The 24,517-nt window shown below is 33.3% G+C and overlaps 2 protein-coding genes and 1 long non-coding RNA gene across 4 annotated transcripts; 1 reads left to right on the forward strand and 2 right to left on the reverse strand.

Moving 5' to 3' along the window:
- Positions 1–1,711: 1,711 nt before the first annotated feature.
- Positions 1,712–3,104, reverse strand: LOC144567001 (uncharacterized). Of its 2 annotated transcripts, none has more exons than XR_013515333.1 (2): positions 2,714–3,104; positions 1,712–2,460 (listed from the first exon to the last, which is right to left on the reverse strand). It is a non-coding gene; the product is annotated as an uncharacterized LOC144567001 (long non-coding RNA). The 2 variants fall into 2 exon arrangements; XR_013515334.1 differs by having other exon boundaries at positions 1,712–2,465.
- A 3,824-nt stretch (positions 3,105–6,928) lies between these two features.
- LOC144567150 (P-loop containing nucleoside triphosphate hydrolases superfamily protein) lies at positions 6,929–9,544 on the reverse strand. Its single transcript, XM_078317208.1, has 7 exons — positions 9,119–9,544; positions 8,898–9,022; positions 8,257–8,407; positions 8,066–8,176; positions 7,729–7,867; positions 7,507–7,622; positions 6,929–7,405 (listed from the first exon to the last, which is right to left on the reverse strand). The coding sequence occupies exons 1-7, from the start codon at positions 9,365–9,367 to the stop codon at positions 7,229–7,231; spliced, it is 1,068 nt and encodes a 355-aa protein (XP_078173334.1). The 5' UTR covers positions 9,368–9,544; the 3' UTR covers positions 6,929–7,228.
- A 10,479-nt stretch (positions 9,545–20,023) lies between these two features.
- Positions 20,024–22,549, forward strand: LOC144567369 (sorbitol dehydrogenase-like). Its single transcript, XM_078317492.1, has 6 exons — positions 20,024–20,237; positions 20,885–20,952; positions 21,066–21,302; positions 21,537–21,827; positions 21,924–22,111; positions 22,199–22,549. Exons 1-6 carry the CDS (start codon positions 20,117–20,119, stop codon positions 22,389–22,391), a joined length of 1,098 nt encoding a protein of 365 aa, XP_078173618.1. The 5' UTR covers positions 20,024–20,116; the 3' UTR covers positions 22,392–22,549.
- Positions 22,550–24,517: the final 1,968 nt, after the last annotated feature.

Raw genomic sequence — 24,517 nt, forward strand, 5'->3', positions numbered from 1 at the left:
AATTAAATAAATTAAATACAAGAGATGTCTTTGGTTTGGTGCCGAATTTTTCCTTCTCTCTCTGCCATCTTCCTTGGCTTGCCCTCCTGTCCCTACGCATCCTTCCTTCAGATCATATATCCTAACCTTAACTCTATGAGAATTTATAATTTCAAATGTGTAGGTCAAATTAGCCATATAACCAAATATGTTTTGTGTTTTAGTATATATCGGTGGTGATCTCCGTTATGGTAAACCGGAGGTTTTATACAACATTATAAATCCTAGAATCACATGTTACCGATGACATCAGTTTTAATTTGAGGGATTTAAAACTTAAAAGTGAGATCTATAAAAGCCTCGAATATTATGAGAATGAGTACACATAATTAAACATCGTCACAATTTAGGAACACTAGGAACTAGCTTTTATCAGTTGTTTCCAATTTATGAAGAAAGATGAATTAATTGGTGCATGATTTATGAGATGACAAAGGACAGAACATGCTAGCTAGATACCGTATGATTGAAATTTATACCGCGACGGTACACCAAACCAAAGCCGGTTTAATCCCCCTACCCCATATTGTTCTTACTGAAGTGCGCATACCAACTTAATCACATGAAAAATATAAGACATATATTATACTATATTTGGTGTGATTTTTATTTTTCTGTAATTTTATGTGATTGCTAATTTAGGTATGTACTTCTATATGTTGATGGACTGATGGAAGGCTTAAAAGGACGCTGGCACAAAATTGGAACTTGGCATTGCCACGTCCAGCTTGAAAACTGCACGTCAGCATCATTGATAGTTTCTATTTCTGCAATTTGGGTGTCTCTGTGTTATGCATTTAATTTATTTATTTTTAATGCCATAAAAAATTGGAAATCGGTACATTGTCTTGGATGGAATTCAATAGGTAATGGCAGGCTGTCCAAGGATCGAGATTTATATATATCGCTGGTGGGTACAATGCTTTACCACCTCAAAAAAAATAAACACATATATATGTTGATGGACTGAGTGGTGAGTTGCGAAGTAAAGTGACTATTTTACTTCACACTCATATTTTGCGATTTTAAAATTTAAAACGTCGATTCGAATCACTCAACATGATCTCCATATTGAAATGCACTTGGAGACCAAATTTTACATATTTTGAATTCTTTTTACTATTTATTAAGATGGTTTCAAAATCGTTGTTTTTTAATGGGGCAAAATTTTAATAAAAATAACGATTTTCAAACCATCTTAATAAATAGTAAAAAAATTTCAAAAAAAATGTAAAATTTGGTCTCCAAGCACATTTTAATATAGATTGAATATCTAACGGTTGGATCGACTGTTTGGACTTTAAAAATCGGAGAACCGAACCGTTTGTTCTTGAGTCCAGGAACAAACATTTTGTATATTAGCCCCTCTCTCTCTATATATATATATTGAAGTACATACAACATACTAAGGACAATTTTATTCATCAAATTGAAATAATTGCAATATAATGAAGTGTCTCCTTGTCCTTTCCCACATTAATTTCGTACATAACGAGAAGTACCTCATTATACAAACAGATGATATATATCCTATATATGGTCAAAAATTTCATAGTATGTGCTGCTTATATATCAAGAATTCAGATGGTACAGGAACTTCTACCAGTCCACTTTCAGCACTATATATAGTATATCCAATTCGACAGTTGTAGAACGAGCTAGATAATTAATGTAGATAGTTAAATTGCATTTCTATAAGTCCTATCAAATAGTATTAAAATATTATTACAACAAATGTCACATGGAAAATAAAAATACAGTATATGATGTCCACCTATAGCTAGTTTGGGACTTTGGTCATAATGAACTGAAAGTCGAGAGTATGAATACAGGCAGCATCATTTGTTAATTAACACAAATATATAGCAGCACTTTTCTGAGGAAGTTCAGAAAGGTCGAGAAGATTGTTATACATCAACCTTTCAAGAGAAAAACCAGCTTGTGAGTATTCTGGGTGCGCTGCATTTCAGCTCCATGCATGTATATCTGCAGATCGCCATTCATTAAACTGCCGATAAAAGAAAACTGTTATTGCACGGTGACAACAAGTGATATCCCTTGCATCTGCATATCCTCGTTCTGGACTAATTACGTGAAAAAATATACGTACTGATCAATATGGTATGAATCCATTAAGAAAAATCAGGTTTAAACTTTAAAGGCTGATCAGACTAACAAATCGTATAGTAAGTATGCTATGATGAAGTCCTACGTACGTACTTGGCTAAGTAACTACTAACTACAGATAACTTTATTAAAGCATTTCAAAAACACTACACAAATTTGAGAGAATCAAAGGGACAAAAAGATTAGAAAATAAAAAACCAAAAGCTAACTACAGTACAGTAACTCGATACATATTAATTACTTGGGTCTTGAGCTATATCTTTGCGCGCACTCCTGAACTGTTTATATGCATATCTGCACTTAAATAATCAGAATCAAGCATTCTATATATCAGTTCAAAGGGTCCGAAAATTGTGCCAAATCATAAAATAAGAGGGGTCAATAGGGTCCGTTTTGACCAAGGGTAAACTGTATGCATGACAACTAATCAACTATATTCATCTCCCACATGTCCCAATATAACAAAAAAGTAGCCTTAATTAATTCTTTATTGTAACCTATCTCTATATTTCCTATATTGAGTATGAAGATGTAAATAATTGTTTACCTTGGGCCCTTGGGGGCATATTTGCACGAAAAGCTCTTACAGTTAAGTACTTAAGTTGATGTAGTCATGCACTGAGGCAGTCATAGGGCAACTCTCCTTTGGCAAGCCCTTGGATTAGACTATTGGAGAATAATGCGCAATCTCTTTCTAAACTCTTCTCTCTCTCCATTGCCTGCCAAAGAAGGGTAGCCGTAAAACTATCTCGCTTGCTGGTCACTAACGACAATTGACATCTCCTGTGCTGCTGCTTGTGTTCTCTCCATGATCATTTCAGCCCCCTTTATAGTGTACATCCGCAATGGCATCTCCAAAATTGAGAAAGGGGCATAATGCCATGGATATCCTTCTCTCTCCAATGCACATCCCTATCCATAAACCAAAAAGCTCCCTCTCTTTACCTGGCATTGGGTTCTCTTGATATCTAGACTTTTTGTATTCTCTTTTAGTTATGCTTTGCAAAAGGAATTCTCCACTCTTAAATTTGGAGCCTTGGTTTCCTGTCAAGATTGGTGCAGGATATACTAATCGGATGTTGTTTTATATGAAATTTATGGAACTGTTTTATATGAGCCAACTATTTCCTTGATTAGTTCATAATTCTGAAGTAAAAATATTGTATTAACAAACAGAGCACAATAAATTTCCATTATCTACATTTAAATAATTATTATACATGATAATTTGTGTAATTCAATTTTTAGATATATAAACAACCAACTTTATTTCACAACTTAATTTATATGTTATTTATGATTTAGGTAGGTGGTACATTAATTTAGTTTGGTGTAATTTAGAATTTTTTTTGCCCATTATTAAATTCTTTAATCTTTCATACACAACATAACTAAGTCATTAAGAATTATCATTGTTTTTTTTTTTGACAATTATTGAGTTTGTTGTCATAGTTGTCAACCAATTTATTTACTAACATAACTTTTTTCTTAATTAGCTTTAGTTCAATATTTGGATGCTACAAATTACAAAATAATAATTAAAATATGAGAAATGTTCTAGTCCCCCAAGCCATCATATCCGAGCATGTCCCCCGAGTAGATTAACAGAAAAAATCTTCCAATGTTGTCTAACTTCTATTTTCAGTGCTAATATTTAAACATTTAAAGCTATGTTTATAACCTTTTAAAATGTTACTTGTAAACATTTAAACCTCTATCTGAAAGCATTTATAAATAGTTTAATTCTTAACTACTTTTGTCTTCAAGCCAAAAAATGAAAGATTATTTTCACTCATTTTTTTTCCTCTGATTATTCTAATCCATTTTTCCGACAAAATGTGATGAATTTTACGAATAGAAAAATACAAATATTTTATATTTGATTTTATCTTTCAAATAAGATCCATGAAGAAATACTTTTGAGTAATTTTGAAGTAATTTGTTTTTTTTTTTAAATTAAAACTCATGAGTACTTTAAATTTTTAAGTTTTTAAATCTCAGTTTACAACCATTAAAAATTTCAAGACTTCGTACATGAGATTTATATGCTTTGTACATGAACTTTATACCTGCAGTGTTATTGTTGAGGTTTATACAAAAGATTTGAAGGTCTGTAAATAGAGGTTTAAATTGTTTTGAAGTAAAATAAAAAAACTGAAAGTCATAGAGATTTAATGTGATTGAAAAAAGATGACACAAATATAACTCGAAAGTTATTCTTCATGGATCTCATTTGAAAGAAAAAATCAACTAAAAAATGTTCGAATTTTTAGATTCACAAATTCATCACAGATCGTCAGGAAAATGAATGAGAATGATCAGAGAAAAAAAAAAGATGAGTGAAATAAATCTTTTCTTTTGGCTTAAAGAGAAAAGTAGTTAAGAGTTAAAACTATCTAAATTTAGAATTTTAATGATTTCATATAGAGGTTTAAATGCTTGTAAGTAACATTTTAAAATGTTATAAATAAAACTTTAAATATTTGGATATTAGTGCTGAAAATGAAAATTAGACAACATTTGAAGTTTTTTCAATTAAACTACTTAGGAACACGCTCAGAAATTTTGTTTGGGGTACAATTATTTGACTCCTTAAAATATATACACATAAACATGGTATGAAATGACATCCACAATAATGTGGCAATCCGGAATTAAAAATATTTGACCACTATCCTCTATAAATCCATTATATGTTATTTAAACTAATAACATAATATGCAGGTTCGAAATCTGAATGAAAAATTCTTTATAAATATTAAATAAATATTAAATAGTTGAATAGCTTAATTTCTGTAACTTAATATATGTTTGAGCAGTGCTTCGCAACAAGTGAGAAGGCGGGAGAAGAACAAAATAGGTGATGGGAATTATAATTGTTTGATTACTTGATAGGAATCCAGGAGTAAAATTGGAATGCTTTATTGGCAAGAGTATTGCGTTAGGATATATATGCCGTCCGAAAAATAAAAAAATTGCAAGTGTGCTGTAAAATCCAGATTATTTGGATGAGATCCGATGACATATATAGATTGAGGAATTCACTTATAACATTCTATAGTTATAATATTTTATACTATGATTTTTTAAAGTTCAAACAGACTATTTCTAACATGATCTACATATTAAAATATACTTGGAGATCAAATTTTATATTTTTTTTTACTATTAATTAAGATGATTACAAAATTCAATGGTCTGAAAACAATAGTTTTGTAAAATACTTAATAAATAGTAAAAAAAATTAAAAAAATGCAAAATTTGATCTCTAAATATATTTAATATAAAAATCATGTTGAATGATTTGAATCAACTATTTGACTTTGGCCGTTTGCTCATACATAACCTTTTGCCAAGAGATCCCTCCTTCCCTGATGGAGTGATGGATATGTAGCCCGATCTGACTATAAAGAGAATCCATGTTCATTCATTAGAAAACAATATCATTATTTAATGATGTAAGATGTTGTAATTATAGTATGTTGCAGGTGGATCTTTCCTTATATATATAGATTTATCGTGATCAATGGTTTAAATAGCGATTATAGCGGTATAGTGGGGCGGTTAAAAAAACTAAGCGATTGCACTAAGTAGCTAGCTATATATCACCCATAGCGCCATAGCTTTTAGAGTCCAAAAAAACTATAGCGTAGCTATAGCTAACTATTTAGAACACTGACTGTGATGCAAATAAGTCATCAAACATGTAATGACTGCTGATAATGTCAAAATTTGAGTTTATTAGATTATTTTTTTTACTTTTAATAAACAAGATTCAAGTGGGGCATTCACACAGAGAAACAAAAACTTCATAATGAGATATCTGCACCCAAAATACAATTTATTTTGACAGTAATACTTCCATCGTAATAAATACAGACAGAAATGAGATTTTAAGCTCTCATCAACTTAAGATGAAAGATTATGGGGAACATTTTAGCGTATATTCCTTTGTATAGACATTTTTTGCGCATTAAAAGTGGCCCACGGAAAGATATGGAGGTACTTTGTAGGGGACAAATAATACAGCCACATTCTTTCTTTGTTTCCCATCTTTCCTGAGTGAACAGCTAAAAGTAGGATTGCAAAGTCGAGCAAACTCCTCTAATTCTAGCTTGATTTGATTATAAATCAAATCGATTCCATTTCAAAATGAAAATCATTTGAGCTATTGAATTCCAATCAATTTATAGTTGTAATCGAACACAAACTCAATTATTAGAACGTTTTTATATCTAATTTCATATTAAAGTTTATAGTAATTATAACTCAATCTTTTCTAGATTATATTTTTTAACCAAATTTTTTGTTAATTTTATAATAAAATTTGACAAAATTCCACATTTATAACTAAAAATAAGCATATCATGCTATACTAATGACCAAATTAATATTTTCATTAGTCTGCTTTTCTCTTTGTATTTCATAGTTACCCTATACTAATGACCAAATTAATATTTTCATTAGTCTGCTTTTCTCTTTGTATTTCTCAGTTTCCGTGATCTCCGCCGAATAAAATCAGCACCACCATTGGTTCCACTCGTTGAGAGCTCCCTGTATTAAATTTATCTGTTTTCTTAAATAGAAACTTTTTGTTTCCTACACAACTGTACAAAAGTGGTACAAACATTTAACACTTCTGGTACAGGCATTTACCACTTTTATTTATTCGAATATAGGGAAGCCCATCCCTGGAAAAAGTTAAAGCATGACAAATAGCATAACCGTGCCTGTTTTGTTCAGTAACATGATCAACAAAATCAATGCCACAATTTTTTTTATTAAACAATATATTCCCACATAATCATTCATCTATAAAAACTTATTGTCACAAGGAAAATAAACAATAGAACGCTCATCCAACTATTGGTGCACTAAGTACATTAACAGTACATGACACAACAACTCCAACCACAAACCACAGAAAAAAAGAAAAGAAAGAGCAGCAATAATCAATACAGCTAAGAAAACAAAAAATGCAAAGGGGATGCATGCCTCATAAAAATATAAATTATACAGCCGTTTCTACGTACCAGAAATAATGCAAGACCAAAAAAAATTACTAGACCTTCTGTTTGCCTTTCCTGAGCCTATCTAATTCTGTCTCGGCCTCTCGCAATTGAGACTTCAAGATAGATACTCTCTCTTCCAGCTCTTCTAATGTACCTTTTATCAGACACGGTTGATAGGGGGTGAGAAAATGCCGAGACAAAGCTTTCAAAGCTTGGACTCCTGTGACCTAGTTTTACATTTATGCAACATTAACCATACCGATTTTAAAAAAAAAAAAAAAAACTTTTGAACATTATGGAAGAGGTAAAATGGACTGAAGGATGGTACCTCCTGAGGAAGAAGAGGCAATTTGGTAATATTGAAATCTTCATACAACATGTAGAACTGATCAATGTATTTCTGCTGCATCTTTATCCTAGCTCGCAGTAGCTTAGATTCAACGGCTGTAGAAAATATGTACATCAGATTTTACAAAATAGTTCTAATTTGTAAAGACTAAATGAATGTTGAATAAAAGAATGACCGCATCATGATACATTTTATTTGTACCTTCCTCGTCAAAAATCACTTGATTAATGATGATGTTGTGAGAATCAATATCAAATTTTGCAAGCTCTTGTACCAGTCGTTCTGTTTCATAAAGAGAGAGAAACTCTGGTATGCACACACAGACAAATGTCGTCATGTCCTGTCAAGTAAAAGAAGAAATTCCACAAATAAAAATAGAGAATACAATCTGAATTTACCCTTAAAGCTAGTCCATGTTATCCTAAATTACACATTGAAGATGTAACCTTGATAGAACAATTGTATACATCATCAACTGGTACAAACCTGTTTAATAAAAAAAATCAATTAAATAAGCTACATGCAAACAAAATCATACAGGGTCCTTAAATTGCCGATTGACTTTTTCAATAATATCCTTCATGCCCTCAAGTTTACCAAGCATTGCATCTTCACTGAATTCATCTCCAAGGCCAAAAAGTCGAGTTGCCTGTCATAAATACTCAAATTTTTAAGCCAGCTCTATGAGGTTACTTTAAGCAAAGTACAGTTTAGTAAATAATGACACACCTGGTTTATCAGGCCACCAAATTTGTTCTTAAGAGACATCATTTTCTCTAGGCCTTTCTCTAATGTTGACGGGAATTGCAATAGTCTTAATGTGTGTCCAGTAGGAGCAGTGTCAAACACTATTACTGAGTAATCCATTGTTTGCACCAATCTAAGTAAAATAAACAAAAAAGGGGATTAATGCCTTTTACTTGAGTCAGCAGTTGATGCAAGATGGGTGCAGAGGCTTCTATGAACAACAGAATTCCAAAAAATAACACAGGATATTCAAAGTTATTAGCAAACATCAACTAGATAATTCAATAAGTGGAATTAAATTTTCAATTTCTGTGATATTTCCATCTACCTATTACAAGTTTAAATGAAATAGCGTGCATTGGTTCAAAATGTAATGTTTTGTTGGTAAACTCCTTGGTGTAATCCAACATGTAACTCTATAAAGATCTCACACAGGCAGCAGTACAACAGTAAGAGCCTTTTGCACTAACATTTCTTATTTTCAATAAAACTTGTTTTCTGTCAGTGCTTTGCCAGTGAAACTCAGGCTTGACAGTTTCTAACTTGGGAGTTTTTATCTTGTTTTTGTTTTGAGGAAAAACTGATGCGGAGTTTTATCTTTTAACACTAGAGAGGTTTCTTACTTGAGCATTTCAGCAAAACTCATAGCCTCGTCAACTCCAGGAATTGCATTAGTTAGTTCTGACAAGATGCCATCCATGCCGTCATCACTAGCCAGTTCATCATTTTCTACCTTCGGATCTACTTCCTACACCCAATTCAATCCAATTAACCACAGATACCATCAAAATCCCCTAAATTCCCACCGAATCAATCCAATTGAGCAAGGAGCACAGAAAATTACCATAGCATAGAGGTTGGAGAAGCCATTGACGAGCGTGGGGATCTTGGTGAAGCGCTGTTGAAACGCGTCGCTTAGGTTATGGGCCGGGTCGGTGGAGATAACCAGCACCGACTGTCGCACTCCCGCTAGCAAAATGGAGAGGATGGAGCTACATGTCGTCTTCCCCACCCCTCCCTTGCCTCCGACGAAAACCCATTTCAGGGACTCCTGCTCCAGTACGTTCCTCACCGATCCCTCCGGCATCTCCATCCTTTATTAATTTCTTTAGGTCCCGATTCGGTTACTTCAGGAGGGAGATGGGGATAACTGGAGGGGATTCGGAAGGTGAGGAGGAGAGAGAGGTGGAGAGGTTGGTTCACGTTTCTTCTCGGTTCGGGCAAGGGTGAGACCGTGAGAGAGACTACGGCGGAGAAAAAAGTAGCACTAACTGGAGAGTCCAGTTCTTTGAGAATGAGGTAGTATCCTCTGAGATATCTCAAACTTTGAGTGACTTTATGTAAAATCCCAACTGTTTAAATATGATATGCACGAATCTCAAAGCACAAATAATACTGACCCCTACATCACCCCCGAATAGGCACCGGACACGTCGGTCACGCAAAAGTTGAGATATCTCAGGGGATACGCACTCGGCGTTTCCTGGACCTGTGTTTTCTGAGAAAGTTAAGATTTTTTGTATCACAGAGGCATACAGTCGGAAGTGTTGTCAGTTCGGACAGGAGCTTAAAGCCTTAAACCACCCCCTTTTGGTAGGGGTGCAAACGGGTTGGATATTATCCGACCGTATCCGAAAATTTAATATGGATATCCGATATCCGAATATCCGTGCGGATACAGATACAGATATGGTTTTGAATTTTAATTATCTGTATCCGAATAGTAGATATATATTATATAATTTAATATGAATTATGAAAAAAAATATGTTATTCACTATTATAAAAAGCGGATATCCGTATCCGGTTAATATCCGATCCGTATCCGTATCCGTCTAATATCTCATCCGTATCCGTATCCAGAAAATAAAAACGGATACGGATATGGTTTTACCACTATCCGATCCGTTTGCACCCCTACCTTTTGGTATCAAGTACTCAGTAGTGTCCATTTCTATGGTCGTGTTTTTAATAGATAAAAGCAGTATTCTAAATAGCTAGCTATAGCTTCTATAGCGGTTTTGGACCTAGAAAGCTAAGCTACGGGGTAAAATTGCGCTAATCGAGCTACGGCCGCTGTAGCACGTAGCGGCAATAGCGGTCGGCTATGCTACATTGGTTTATGATTTTGCAGTTTTAATGGGCCTTAATGTCCAGATGAGCTTTTTTTTTACCTTGTCAAGCTATATCAATATAATGGAACATGTGCGGGCTATACCGCTATATCAATTAAATTTTGTATTATGTATTATTGTTGAGTTTTCCAAAAATAAAAAATTAAAACAATGCCTAGGAATCTTGTCCATGAGAAATTGAACTTCAATATGAATATTATAACTTCTTAATCAATTTGGTTTTTTTTTTCTTGACGAGACATGTTTACTATTAGTAGAAATATAAAATATAATTTTTGAAATAAAAAAAATGCTATTTATGACAGTTTCCGCTATAGCTGCGCTATTCACTAAAGTTTTTTTTTTTTTTTTTTTTATCTCCCGCTACGCCGCTATAAACGCTATTTAGAACCTTGGATAAAAGTCTAATCCCACTCAAAAACTAAATGTTTCCGAATCACAATATGCATGACAACTAGCAATTCGTATTTTTTTTTTGGTTATTAAGTGGACACCTAACAATTTAATAAATTAAAAATTTGTGATCAAAGACCCTAAAAGTAATAGGTGGAAGCACAAATACTAACTTTATATTGTTACGCCCAAGGGCTTTTCCTCTCAAAAAAAAAACTTTATAATGTTGGACATTATGATTAGCTTATATTAATTAATCCCAAATTTTTATTTATAGCATATTAGAGAAAAAACACCTATTCTTTGAAGGAATTCGAAACTTATTCAGGCCGCCAAACGTCAGTGCAATCTCAAAGACTAGGAGTCACCCAATGCCTCTGGGGGCTCCAGTCTAGGGATTGCTCGATGCCCCTACGCCCCCTCCTTTTTTGTTTTTAATTATGAGAAATTGTATTATTTTGTTTGGTTTTTATTTTTCAATATAGTTTATATATTTTGTTTTAAATGTCGTTTATTATGAAATTCCACATTTATCGGATCAAAATTGTGAATCTGTTGTTTATTTTTGAAAATATCATTCCTTTGAAATATTATTTGTGTACGAAGAAATAATGATATAATGAACAAAATGAATAAACAACAAAGCAGCAAATGAAATAAATAACAAAGCAACAAAATAAATAAGTCATAGTGTCTGTCAAAACACCTAATAAATCAAGCCCTACGGGTCTAGACTAAATATCGTCCTCTGCTTCTTTTCCTAAACCCCCTACCCCGCCTGGAGAGTGGTGTCTCGTCAATATCTGAGTCATCGCCCCCCGCATGGACATCCTTCTCATAAACTAGGCTCGTCATGAATTTCCTCAATCTCAGATGTCTGCTAGACTCCAAGACAAAAATCGTAGTCTACCCAGACTCACTATGCGTGAATAAAAACACTTATCTCACTATAGGGTCATTTAATGGAGGGTAGGACACGAGAGAACATGATGCCTGCTGTGTGGAAGATCCAAGAAACTCTGGAAAATGGCTCTGTCTGAACAAAGCCCGGCTGATAGGCAGGAGGTACTTAATGAATCGGACTGTATTCTTGAGAATACAATCCATCTCCCTCTGTGCCAAACTCAGCCGAGATGTTGTAATATGATAGGTACTCCTCATCACCCTGCATAAACTTACAAGTTTGTTACTCAAGAATTTTGAAATAAAAATCACAATTAGGTTTATTCAATAATAGTATACCTCGACATCCTGAGTAGGCATAACCGAGTCTGTGGCTCAGTGCAATGCCTCTGCACCTCAGTCGAACGCCTGACTGACGATCTCAGCATCCTGGACACTCAAAAATAACAACTCCTCATCGCCAGTGTGCCAAGCAAGGGGCCGCATGTGCATTGGGCAACCCCTAGACTTGAGCCGTAGGGGCATTGAGCAGCCTCAGTCTCTGGAGCCGCACTGGTGCTTGGTGGTTTGGGTAAAATTTGAATTCTCCCAAAAATGGAGTGTTTTTTTTTAATATTATGGTATAAATAAAAATTTATGATCAAATTGATTGTTGTTCAAATGAGTGAATGAATAGTTTAATTACTAGTATTGTACCCGTGCGTTACAGCTGAAACATATTATAAGAGAACAAAAACATTCTCATATAAAATAACATATTTCATTAAAAAAAATAGATCAATGAAAATAATAATTATTCAACAATAAAAAAATAAAGCAATATATTCTCATACAAATGTAAAACCCATTTTTAATGACATACTTGATGATTTTTTTTAAGTACATAAAGTTTTTGGAGTAAAGCTAGCGTGTGACATGCTCACCAAGAAAGTTTGGTGAGCATAACTCCAAAAGTATATCGGATCGACATCAAATGCCAAATCCAAACCGTTGAAATCCATGTACTTCATGAGTGATGCATATACATGCAAAATTTTGAAAGTTTCGAGTTTATTTGCTACACGGACAAGTGGTCAAAGAAATGAACATTTTATTATAAGTTATTTTATATATTCAATTTTTATTATTTCTTTGACCACTTGACCATGTAGCAAATAAACTCGAAACTTTCAAAATTTTGCATGTATATGCATCACTCATGAAGTACATGGATTTCAACGGTTTGGATTTGGCATTTGACGTCGATCCGATATACTTTTGGAGTTATGCTCACCAAACTTTCTTGGTGAGCATGTCACACGCTAGCTTTACTCAAGTTTTTGTTTTGTTATGTTGTTTAACGGAGAAACAAGAAAAAAAATATCATCAAAATAAGTTGTATTATTTATTGTTGTCATATTATAATACCTTATGTTGTCATATTATGGCTATTGTTATTGTTAAGGGTGATTCTTCTTTTCTTAGAAATATAGAGAACATAATCGTGTTTACTTGAATATTAAAAAATAAAATATCTTATACGATATAAAAAAATTGCAAAAAAAATTAAATATATGATTAATTAATTATCAATCAATTCAAAAATTTCTTAAATGTCATTTAAAAAATAGAAAGAAATCAAGACAAGAAAAATTCAAACTAAATAAACTTGTGGCAAATACGTGTAGCAAGTACGTATCTAAATAAATTTAGACTTCTACACATAAAAATACATAAAAAAGATGCATAGAATAAAAAAAAAGACAAAATGCTTTATCGAAGGGCTGATATTCAATCTAAAATTTTATTTTTTAATCACAGTCGTTGGCAGATTAAAACATATACGTGCTTAATATAAGAATAGAGATTTGCAGTTGTGGACATTGCTATATAAGTTGCACTGAATATTATTTTGGCCAATTTAAAGAAAAGTTCTCATTAATCGAAACTATAATGGTGATGTTAACAAAACAAACATTTTTTATTTGTATAAAAAAGTATTCGGTTCCAATTTAAATATCTTTATAAACAACCAACTTTTACTGCACAAAATTGTTCACCTTCCTTAACATTAAATGTAATAAAGCTCTCTTCCCCCCTCACCTATATTACTTGGTAGTTAAACTACTAGTTGATCCTTTCTTCGAAGCAAAGTATCAACGGGACTAAAGAAATGATACTTGCCTTGCCTCTATTCGTACATGTCATGGATGATTCTAAAGGCGTGTTCGGCGTGCCACTGTGCTCGCGGGAAAAAAAAATTCACTCAGAGTGAATTTTTTTTTCCCACGCGAATAGTGTTTTGGCCATTCAAATTGGATCAAAACCCAAACCCATTCCCGTTCCCGCTTAGCAACCGAACACACCCTAAGGGCGTGTTCGGCCAGATCACTATTCACGTGGGAAAAAAAAATTCAGTTGAACTGAATTTTTTTTTTCCCACGGGAACAGTGTTTTTCAGTTCAAATCCCGCGCCCGCGCCCATTCCCATTTGTCGGCCGAACACGCCCTAAAGGTGCTGCGTAGTAAAAATGCCCTAGCAGATAACCGGCTTAGCAAAGTCATGTCTCCAAACATGCTGTAATTGCTATATATATCATTCCTATATTTTTTTTTAAGTTTTAATTTGAACTTTGATATCCACCCCTCACCCCCCCCCCCCCCCCCCCCCCCACCCCACACACACCCACCCACCCACCCCCACCACACACACACAAAGAGAAAAAAAAATGTTTTTTTTTATAAAGAAACATGACTAAGTAGCAATTTTTTTAGAATCCTGATAATTATTCCCGCACTTCCATTCCCGTATTTATCCCCGCATTAATTTTCATAACTACTATGGGGACCATACTAGCTCCAACACTGATTTTTTTTTAAGTATTAATATTTATGCACAAAAGTATTTATCCCTAAGAACGGAAGTATTTATACATATAAGGTTAACAATTTTTACATAAATAATTGTCTCTCCAATCAAATCTCAAACTGCATGGGTGAACCATACACGTTTTTAGAGGTGCATTTTCTTTTCTTTGTTCAATCTCGTCTACATTTCTGATGATATATGAGAATTTTTTGAATATAAAACTACGAGCGTCTTCTACGCAATTTTCTCTTTCAAATGAGATTCATGATGACGTATTTTCAAGCTCGTCGTCACACAAGTATTTATACCTCATTGTGCAAGATTTTATATTTATACTTCCAAGTATTTTTTACATATGATATTGATTGATATATGAAAGTATTAATATCAAGTATTACAAATATTTATACCTATACACTAGAGTATTTATACCTATGTAAAAAAATACTTCAATAATCACCTCGCATACGTTTATTGTGATAAATATTTTTTGTCATATATTTTAGTGAGGACCATAGTACAATTCAACCTCTAATTTTAGAAGTGGGCCCTCTAATTTTAGAAGTATTTAAATAATTAGTGGGGACCATTATATAACCTCTAAATAATTATCACCTTCCTTATTTAACGTAGATCCTCTAATTTTTGAAAATGTTTAAATAATTAGTGGGGACCATAGTACAATCTTTCTAAATTGTAGCTGCGGGGACAAAAGGGGGATAGGAGTGTGGGGCAACAAGGGCCGCGTTGAAATAAGGAGTTTAGGCCTCATTATTCCACCAAACGAGCCAATCTTCAGGCTGGCTTAAATTAAACCACCTCACATGGTGGTTTAATTTTATTCCATCTCGTGGCCTAACTTGAATGATTATAATAATATTTTATTTGTATATTATTAAGAGGAGGGTTCAAATGCCTCCATGTTTTTGTGCCTCCATCATGCCTCCATCTCTCTCTATCATTTTCAAAGTTCAAACAGTCAATTCGAACCACTCAACCTAACCTCCATACTAAAATATGTTTGGAGATCAAATTTTATATTTTTAGGAATTTTTTTACTATTTTTTTAGATAGGTACAAAATCAGTAAATCTGAACCATCTAAAAACAGTATTTTTCTACCTATCTAAAAAAATAGTAAAAAAATTCCTAAAAATATAAAATTTGGTCTCCAAACATATTTTAGTATGGAGTTTAGATTGAGCGGTTCGGATCGACTGTTTGAACTTTGAAAATGATGGAGGGAGATGGAGGCATGATGGAGGCACAAAAACATGGAGGCATTTGAACCCTCCTCTATTATTAATATCCTTTTATTAATAATTATTATGTTATATCGTTAATATATTAAATGATTATTATATAATAATGTAATATATTATAGTTATTATTAATATATTAATATTATGTAATTAGTATCTTATTAAAGATATAAACTATATAATTAATATGTTATATTGTTAATATATTAAATAATTATTATAATAATATAATAATATTTTATAGTAATTATTAATATATTAATATTATATAATTAGTACCTTATTATTAATATATAATTACATAATTAATATTTTATATTATTAATATATTAAATAATTATTTTAATAAAATTATATAATTAGTATCTTTTTATTAATAATTATTTTAATAAAATTATATAATTAGTATCTTTTTATTAATAATTATTATTAATTTATAATTATATAATTAGTATTTTATTATTAGTAATTATTATTAATATATAATTAATATTTTATATTATTTAATATATTAAATAAATTTTATAATAATATATAATATATTATAGTTATTATTAATACATTAAATAAATTTTATAATAATATATAATATATTACAGTTATTATTAATATATTAATATTATATAATTAGTATTTTATTATAAATAATTAACCAATTTAGGCTTTCAAAACTTTAGTCCTCCACCAATTCTAACCAAACAAGAAATACTTTAAGCTATGATTTAACTTTAGATCTCAATCAAACATAAATAATTTAGACCGGTCTAAATTGAAAGTACCAATTTAGACCTCTTAGCTCTAAGCCACAACCAAACATGAGTTAAACCAGTAAAATCCGGTTCAATTGACCTGTTTTTATAATAAAAAAAACACTACTAAACCATCCAGTTTTGTGCAATTGTACTTTTTTCTGGTTTCTCTTCTTTTGATGCAGTGTTTTTTTTTTTTGAAGATGCTCTTCTCCCAATGCATAGTTTGTAATTTTTAGTCAATCTAAGAAATTTGTACAGCAGCTTTAGTTATAAATTTATTCATTATATTAGATGAAATGGAATGAGTTCCAACTTCCAAGTAAATTTTTGAATCTTATTAACTAGAAACTTATTAAATGCTGCCATAAATATTACGATCATAATTAACTATATTTTAATATTTGAAAAATAATTTAGCTACATGTTTTGCTGGATCAAATACTAAATAATTTCCTAGAAAAAAGAGAGTGTGAAATAGTCTTCTTAATAAAAGGAGTGAATCAGCATAATAAAACTGCTTGAGAGATCATATTGATAGATTGAAAGGTCAGATAAAAAATATTATTTTAGAAATAATTTTATTTATTGGTACTGAAAAATACTCATTATTTATTTTGATGTTGTTTATTTAATTTAATTGTCAACAAAATATTTTTTCCTTCACTGTTTTGATGAGCTTGAATCGTGGTATGGCCATGTTAAATGTATCAAGTATATTACAATAAATAATATTTTGGGTTTTCATATTATAAATTAATAAATTATAATTATTTAAAAAATCAGCGGTTCAACCGGTTGACCAGTAAACCGTTGACTTGGAGGTTTACCGGTTCAACGTCTAGTCCAGTTCTGATAACATTGTGTAGTAGTGTATTGATGTAAAATTGAAATGTTACTGTAGATGTTAATGTTATCTACGGTAACCGGACATCTTAAATTGTATCTATATATAAATTACAATAAACAAAACGAGGCAAAGCCTCACATGCTATTAAAAATTATCTTATTTCTCTAATTAATATTCTGGAGAATAAACAGCAAACAACAGCATCCAATAAAATGATCAGAACTTCAGAAGTTTCCGGGATTGCTCGACTTAGGAAATCCTTATCAGCCCGCGTATCTCAGGCAAGTGATAAATCCGGGCTGTTCTTCTAACTTGATACGCATCTCAAAGCACTGGATTAATTGGGCGTTTGATTTTTTTTTTTTTTTTTTAAATTGTACCTCAGATACTGGAGATAGAGTGAAAAAAACATGTCATGCCGTGACTAACATATCATAATTAAGTTAATTTTTCACTTGTTATACTGTGTTGTGACTAAAATGTCAAAAGATAGTCATGGCCAGTGTTTTAAAATGTGGCCGCATGGGCCGCATATGCCTATGCAATCGGCAGCCGTGCTCAGAATGACCATATGGTTCTCCCATGCGGTTTTGAGCATGCGGCTGCATATGCGGTCTGAATATGCGGCCATGCGGAATGAAAACGACCATGCAGTCTGAATATGCAGAATGAAAATCGCTGTTTTCAGTAAATTTCTACAGCATTGAAAAACAACGGTTTTCAAACCAGCTTAATAAATAGTAAAAAATTCCAAAAAATATAAAATTTAGTCTCAAAGTTAATTTTAATATAGATTAAACATCTAACGGTTTGGATTTGTTGTTTGAACATCACACGACTAAATATAGCCCCGGCAGCACCTCTGCTGAAATGCTGCCGGCAGCAATTTAGCCAGACCCCATATATATATATATATATATATATATATATATATATATATATATATATATATATATATATATATATATATATATACGTGAATTTTTATTTTAAAATCCGCATATATAAATCTGCATGAAAATCCGCATATGCGTCCGCATACTGCATATGCGGTATGTAGTGGCCTTCTGCATGCATGAATAAAATCGCATTTTAAAACACTGGTCATGGCATGCGAATGACCATGCCACGGGAATCACGCCGCGCCCAAACATGACTCGCGTGACTCATGTGACCATTCAATTATAATTTAGGTTAATTTATTCAAGAATCATTATTTAGTAAAGATTAAATGGTCTTAATTATACATGACTCGTGTGATTATGTGCCGTGTCATATCATGATTAGATCTTTCACGTGATGTGCTGTGCAAAATTTTTTAAATATAATCACAGCACGTAAATGATCACGATACAAAACATGTAAATCACAACACGTAATCTCGTCGTGCCCTTCCCGTGATAGAGCCGACTCACCGACCCATTTTTTCCACTCTGGGGAGTGGGGACACGGACTCCGACTTCGGCCTGGGCTAATTCTATTTAGGGCCGAATAACGGCCCATCGTGGCAGAAATAATTTCTCTCTATCGAATTAGAGAAATAAATCAGCTGCGATCCTGTAGAATCGCAGGATCGCTGCTATTTCAAATTAAACCGTTAATTTTCTGGAATGTATGAATCTGAAAAAAAAGTTGAAACAAATGAACGCGTTGAATTTGAATAGCAGGGTTCCTGCGATTCTATAGAGAGCAGCAGATTTATTTTCTCGAATTGGATAAAGACTAAAAAGCAATCCCATTAAATGACAACAGCAACTTTGACTATATCTACTGTCCTGAAACTGAATCAATGATATCCCATACTATCTGACAAATACAGAGTATCACACATTGTAGCTAGTGGATTGAAAACGGGTCGGACCGGGCGGTCCGGGTCGGCGGGAGTTAGCACAAGCACGGATTGTTTGAGTTCACATGTTGTTCGGTCCGGATAGTACGGATTTATTTTCAAAAATTCTATCCTTATCCGGCTCAATCCCCGGTAACACGGGTCCGCGGGTTGCTCAATCCGGTCCGGACCCTTTTTTTTCTTTTCCTTTTTCTATTTTTTTTCTTTTTAATCCAATAAAATATAAATCAAAATTAATTTAAACTAAAATTCATTTGACATGATTGCAAATTTGAACTCAATAATTTTTGTTATAATAAAATATAAATCAAAATTACGAATTATTTTAAAACAATAAAATATAAAAAAAATTTCTTAAATCACGGGCGGGCAGGTAGGCGGGTTCATAGTCCGGTTTGGGCAGATCTGAGTTTGGCACGGTTCGGATTATCACGGGTTTTTTTTTCCAAAAAAATGGTCCTGGTCCATTTTAACCCTTATCCGGCCAACCCGCCTATCTGTTTCAAACCCGGCCTCGTGTACGATCCGTTCAGGTACAGACCACGGGCGGTCCGATCCAGATCCGACCCAGGCGGGTATTTTCAATCCACTAATTGTAGCAACTAAGATTTCGATTATTTAATAGATCTTTAAATCTTTAATGTTGGTTTTATCCTCATGTGGGGCCACTTTTCAGATTCTCACTATACAAATTGCCTCTTAGAACAATCACAACTTTGTTTATTTATTTTTATTTGTTTATCTTTTGACATGAGCTCTCTGATCTCTCACATCACTCCCTTTCTTCTCTCATAAAATCTAATCGCCTCGGGCGTTGCTTGCCACGAATTGAGAACTCGTTTGATCAGAGAGAAATGGGGAAAGGCGGAGGCGAAGGGTTAGGTACGGCGGGAGATGATAAAGAGGTGAACTTGGCTGCTTGGTTGGTTTCTGTGAATACTCTCAAGATCCAACCCTTTGAGCTCCCACCTCTTGGTACCGCCTCTTTCGTTATTTTTGTTCTATTTCTATTATTATTTGATTGTGTGATGTTCTGAATTTAGTATTTTGTTTCCAATGATTAAGGGGTCATGGATTAAAATATTTACTCTCTACTAAGGAGCTCATGTTCATTAAGATTGCAGGATTATTTATGAGCTTTATTATATAGCAAATTGAGCTTTGTTTATTAACTTAATAATACTAATCAGTATTTAATTAAATCAAATGATTGACAACTAATCCAATAATGACATGAGCTCAATTTTTCAGTAATAATGAAATGATGTTTCAAAACAAATTAGTTTAACTTAATTATGACATGTAATAAAAACCAATTATATATTTAGGGGCGAAACTAACTTAATTAATTTCATTAGATAGTCAACATTTATTAAAATATTTAGTTACATTAGACTTTGAAAAGTAAGAAAAATTATATTACTGCTGGCCTTGACATTTAAAATATTCATGGACCAAAGGAGATTTGATATCCTGATTTTGAGGTCATTATTGTTTGCAATCACTCAATCAGTTTCAATTTTGATTCAGTATTTCCTAATCACCTCCTATTCCTTTTCTTGTCTCCCATAGATCTACCAATCACGCTAATAATCATTTTGTCTTAACTGATTTTTTCTTAGGCCCACATGACGTACGAGTTCGCATGAAAGCAGTTGGCATCTGCGGAAGTGATGTTCACTACCTGAAGGTATTACTCTCTCTTAGTCCCATTCATCAAAACTCAGTCAAACTTCATAACTATCAACCTAATAACATTTTCTTTCCTGGTACTCACTATCCAATTGATATTCTGTTTGTCAGACACTGAGGTGTGCACATTTTGTGGTCAAAGAGCCTATGGTGATTGGCCATGAGTGTGCCGGGCTCATAGAAGAAATTGGAAGTGAGGTAAAGGCACTTGCCGTAGGTGACCGAGTGGCGCTTGAGCCGGGAATCAGTTGCTGGAGGTGCAAACACTGCAAAGGTGGCCGTTACAATCTCTGTCCTGATATGAAGTTCTTTGCCACACCTCCCTACCATGGCTCTCTGGCTAACCAGGTCTATTGTAATGAATTAATCCCTTCATTTTATTCATTGCATGGAAATTGCTCGATAAAATGCCATCATTGTGTAAAGGATTTAAATTTTTGTACCATACTAATCACAGCATTAAGGTTGAGACTTTTCTTGTATTACCTGACCTGATAGTTGCTGAAACCTCATGAATCTTATGAATATGCACCAACTGGTATCAGCTGATATTTAATCTGTGATGTTTAATTCAAATTATAGGTGGTACACCCAGCTGATCTGTGCTTCAAGTTACCTGACAATGTGAGCTTAGAGGAAGGTGCCATGTGTGAACCGCTCAGTGTGGGGATCCATGCATGTCGGCGTGCAGACGTGGGCCCAGAAAAAACTGTTCTCATCATGGGAGCAGGGCCCATTGGACTTGTCACCATGCTTGCTGCTCGTGCCTTTGGTGCACCGAGAATTGTCATTGTGGATGTTGATGAGTACAGGTTGTCTGTTGCGAAATCCCTTGGAGCTGATGAAACTGTTAAGGTCTCCACAAGTGTGCAAGTATGGCATAAATCTCCCTCTGAAGTTTCTTTCTTTTTTCTTTTTCTTTTTTCAATTATGCATACAGAGTAGTTAATTGTTATCTTTTTTGTGTAGGATATAGATGATGAGGTTATGCGTATACAAGAAGCCATGAGGGCTGAGATAGATGTGAGTTTTGACTGTGCCGGTTTTAGCAAAACAATGTCAACTGCTCTAAATGCAACCTGCGCCGGTGGTAAAGTGTGTCTGGTCGGTATGGGCCATAATGAATTGACAGTGCCTCTTACCTCAGCTGCAGCTAGGTACTATTTATGTTTTCCTCAATTAAATAGCTCCTGTTGTTACCTCGTAAAAGAAAGAAATTCTGATCCAATTTTACTTTTTAACAGAGAGGTGGACATTGTGGGGATCTTTCGGTACAAGGATACGTGGCCATTGTGCCTCGAGTTTCTGAGATCGGGAAAGATCAATGTAAAGCCACTGATAACGCACCGGTACGGCTTCTCCCAGAAAGAGGTTGAGGAGGCCTTCGAGGTGAGTGCTAGTGGCGGAGATGCAATCAAAGTCATGTTCAATCTGTAGACTAGATCTCTTGCTTGAGTTCTATGGCTTTGGTAGTGACCTTGCAAGAATAATGTGATGATTTGATCACAGTAAAAATCATCACAGTAATAATTATATTATGAGGTGTTGTTTAAGATCTTGGTTTACTATTTTATGTACAAATTATTGTCCCCTTAGTTTTTGTTGTGGTACATAAATAGATATGGCACCAGCCAATAGTATCAATAGATATTTACTTTAGAGTGAGTCTATGGTACTATGCATATTACGATTTGGCACCGTGCTACGGCTCTATATTCGAGTTTTCAAATCCTAACGGTCGATCCGAACCGTTCATCTTGTTCTCCATATTAATATGTGTTTGGAGACCAAATTTTACATTTTTTGAAATTTATTGAAAATCACTGTTTTTGGATGGTCCAGAATTTTCAGATCAAGTGATTTTCTAAATATCTAAAAAAATAGTAAAATTTTTTAAAAAAATGTAAAATTTGGTATCCAAACACATATTAATATGGAGAACAAGATGAACGGTTCGGATCGACCGTTAGGATTTGAAAACTCGAATATAGAGCCGTAGCACGGTGCCAAATCGTAATATGCATAGTACCATAGACTCACTCTTTACTTTATAAGAACTTTTTGCAGCTGAGGACTACTTGCTGGTACAAAAGACATCATCCTCCTTGTGGGAGGCTGCGGGTTCGGAACCCGGATAAGGGGTCTTTTATGGATATTGAAATTTGAAAGACTAGACCTCTATCTTACTATCTTACTATGAGGAAAAAAAAAGGGCTTTCTGCAGCTATGGACTATTTGCTCAACTCTCTGGAGTTCAATTTAGATGTACTGGCGCAGCTACAGGATAAAACCATTCAGATTATGTTCTGATAAAGAAAAATCAAAATTAACGTTTAAATGTTGAAACTGGAAGTAATTATTATTATTTTTTAAGAAAGGCAATACAACCCATATTTCTATAATATTAAAAGATGTTGCAATTATCTATCTATATTTCAACTTCAAACAAAGAAAAAAACTCTTTGCTAAGAAAACCCTCGAGATATCAAAATGCTTTATTCACACACACCCTAGGATTGATTCTGCAGTAACAAGTAACAAGATTTTAGCCCACACAATTTACCTTATTAGTAGAAGTGGAGTCGGACTTTCAAGCTACGAGGATCAAGCACATATTGAGAATCAGTTATGTAAATTTTTTCATAGTGAATGAGATTAATTTTACGATACTCGTAACATTTTATTCTAAATTATATAAAAAGTTATATATAAATATTAAAAATAAATAAAGATTAATTGATCCATTTAATACACGTGTCTGCCCCTTTTCATCAGCACGGATAAAACTGTAAAAGTTTTGCAAAACAAAAAAATACCGTGCTTTGAAATTAAGTTCAGCTTCCATTTCCAAGCTGAGCATTTAGAGTCTGTCAAATAATTTTTCATTTCAAGGCCTATTTTATTCCCGACATTTTTAAAAATACCCAAAAATAAACAAATTATTAATAATAATCAGATTTCTGAAAAAATTTTAAAAATGCCCAAACCGCCTCAAAATTCGGCGGTCCGAGATTTTTTTTTTTTTTTTTCGCAAATCAAATTTGCATATCTGGTTAACATAGCAAAACACTTTCAAAAATCGTAAAAATTGACCGACATGCAGTCTTGACATCGTAGAACAGGACTGTGAAGTTTCATACAAAATTTCCTAACAGATCGTGAGATATCAGCTCTCAAAAATTACCCGAACAGCTGAATATTTCATTATGAGCCCAAATTTGCACATCTGGTTAACATAGCAAAAAACTTTCAAAAATCATGAAAATTGACCGACATCTAGTCTTCACATCGTAGAATAGAACTGTGAAGTTTCATACAAAATCTCCGAACAGATCGTGAGATATCGGCTCTCAAAAATTGCCCGAATTGCTGAATATTTCATTATGATCCCAAATTTGCACATTTGGTTAACATAGCAAAACACATGTTCGGAGATTTTGTATGAAACTTTACAGTCCTGTTCTACGATGTCAAAACTGCATGTCGGTCAATTTTCATAATTTTTGAAGGTGTTTTGCTATGTTAACCAGATGTGCAAAGTTGGGCTCAGAATGAAATATTCA

This window comes from Carex rostrata, chromosome 16 (assembly GCF_964058835.1).
Source record: "Carex rostrata chromosome 16, lpCarRost1.2, whole genome shotgun sequence".
In the NCBI taxonomy this organism is placed as follows: domain Eukaryota; kingdom Viridiplantae; phylum Streptophyta; class Magnoliopsida; order Poales; family Cyperaceae; genus Carex; species Carex rostrata.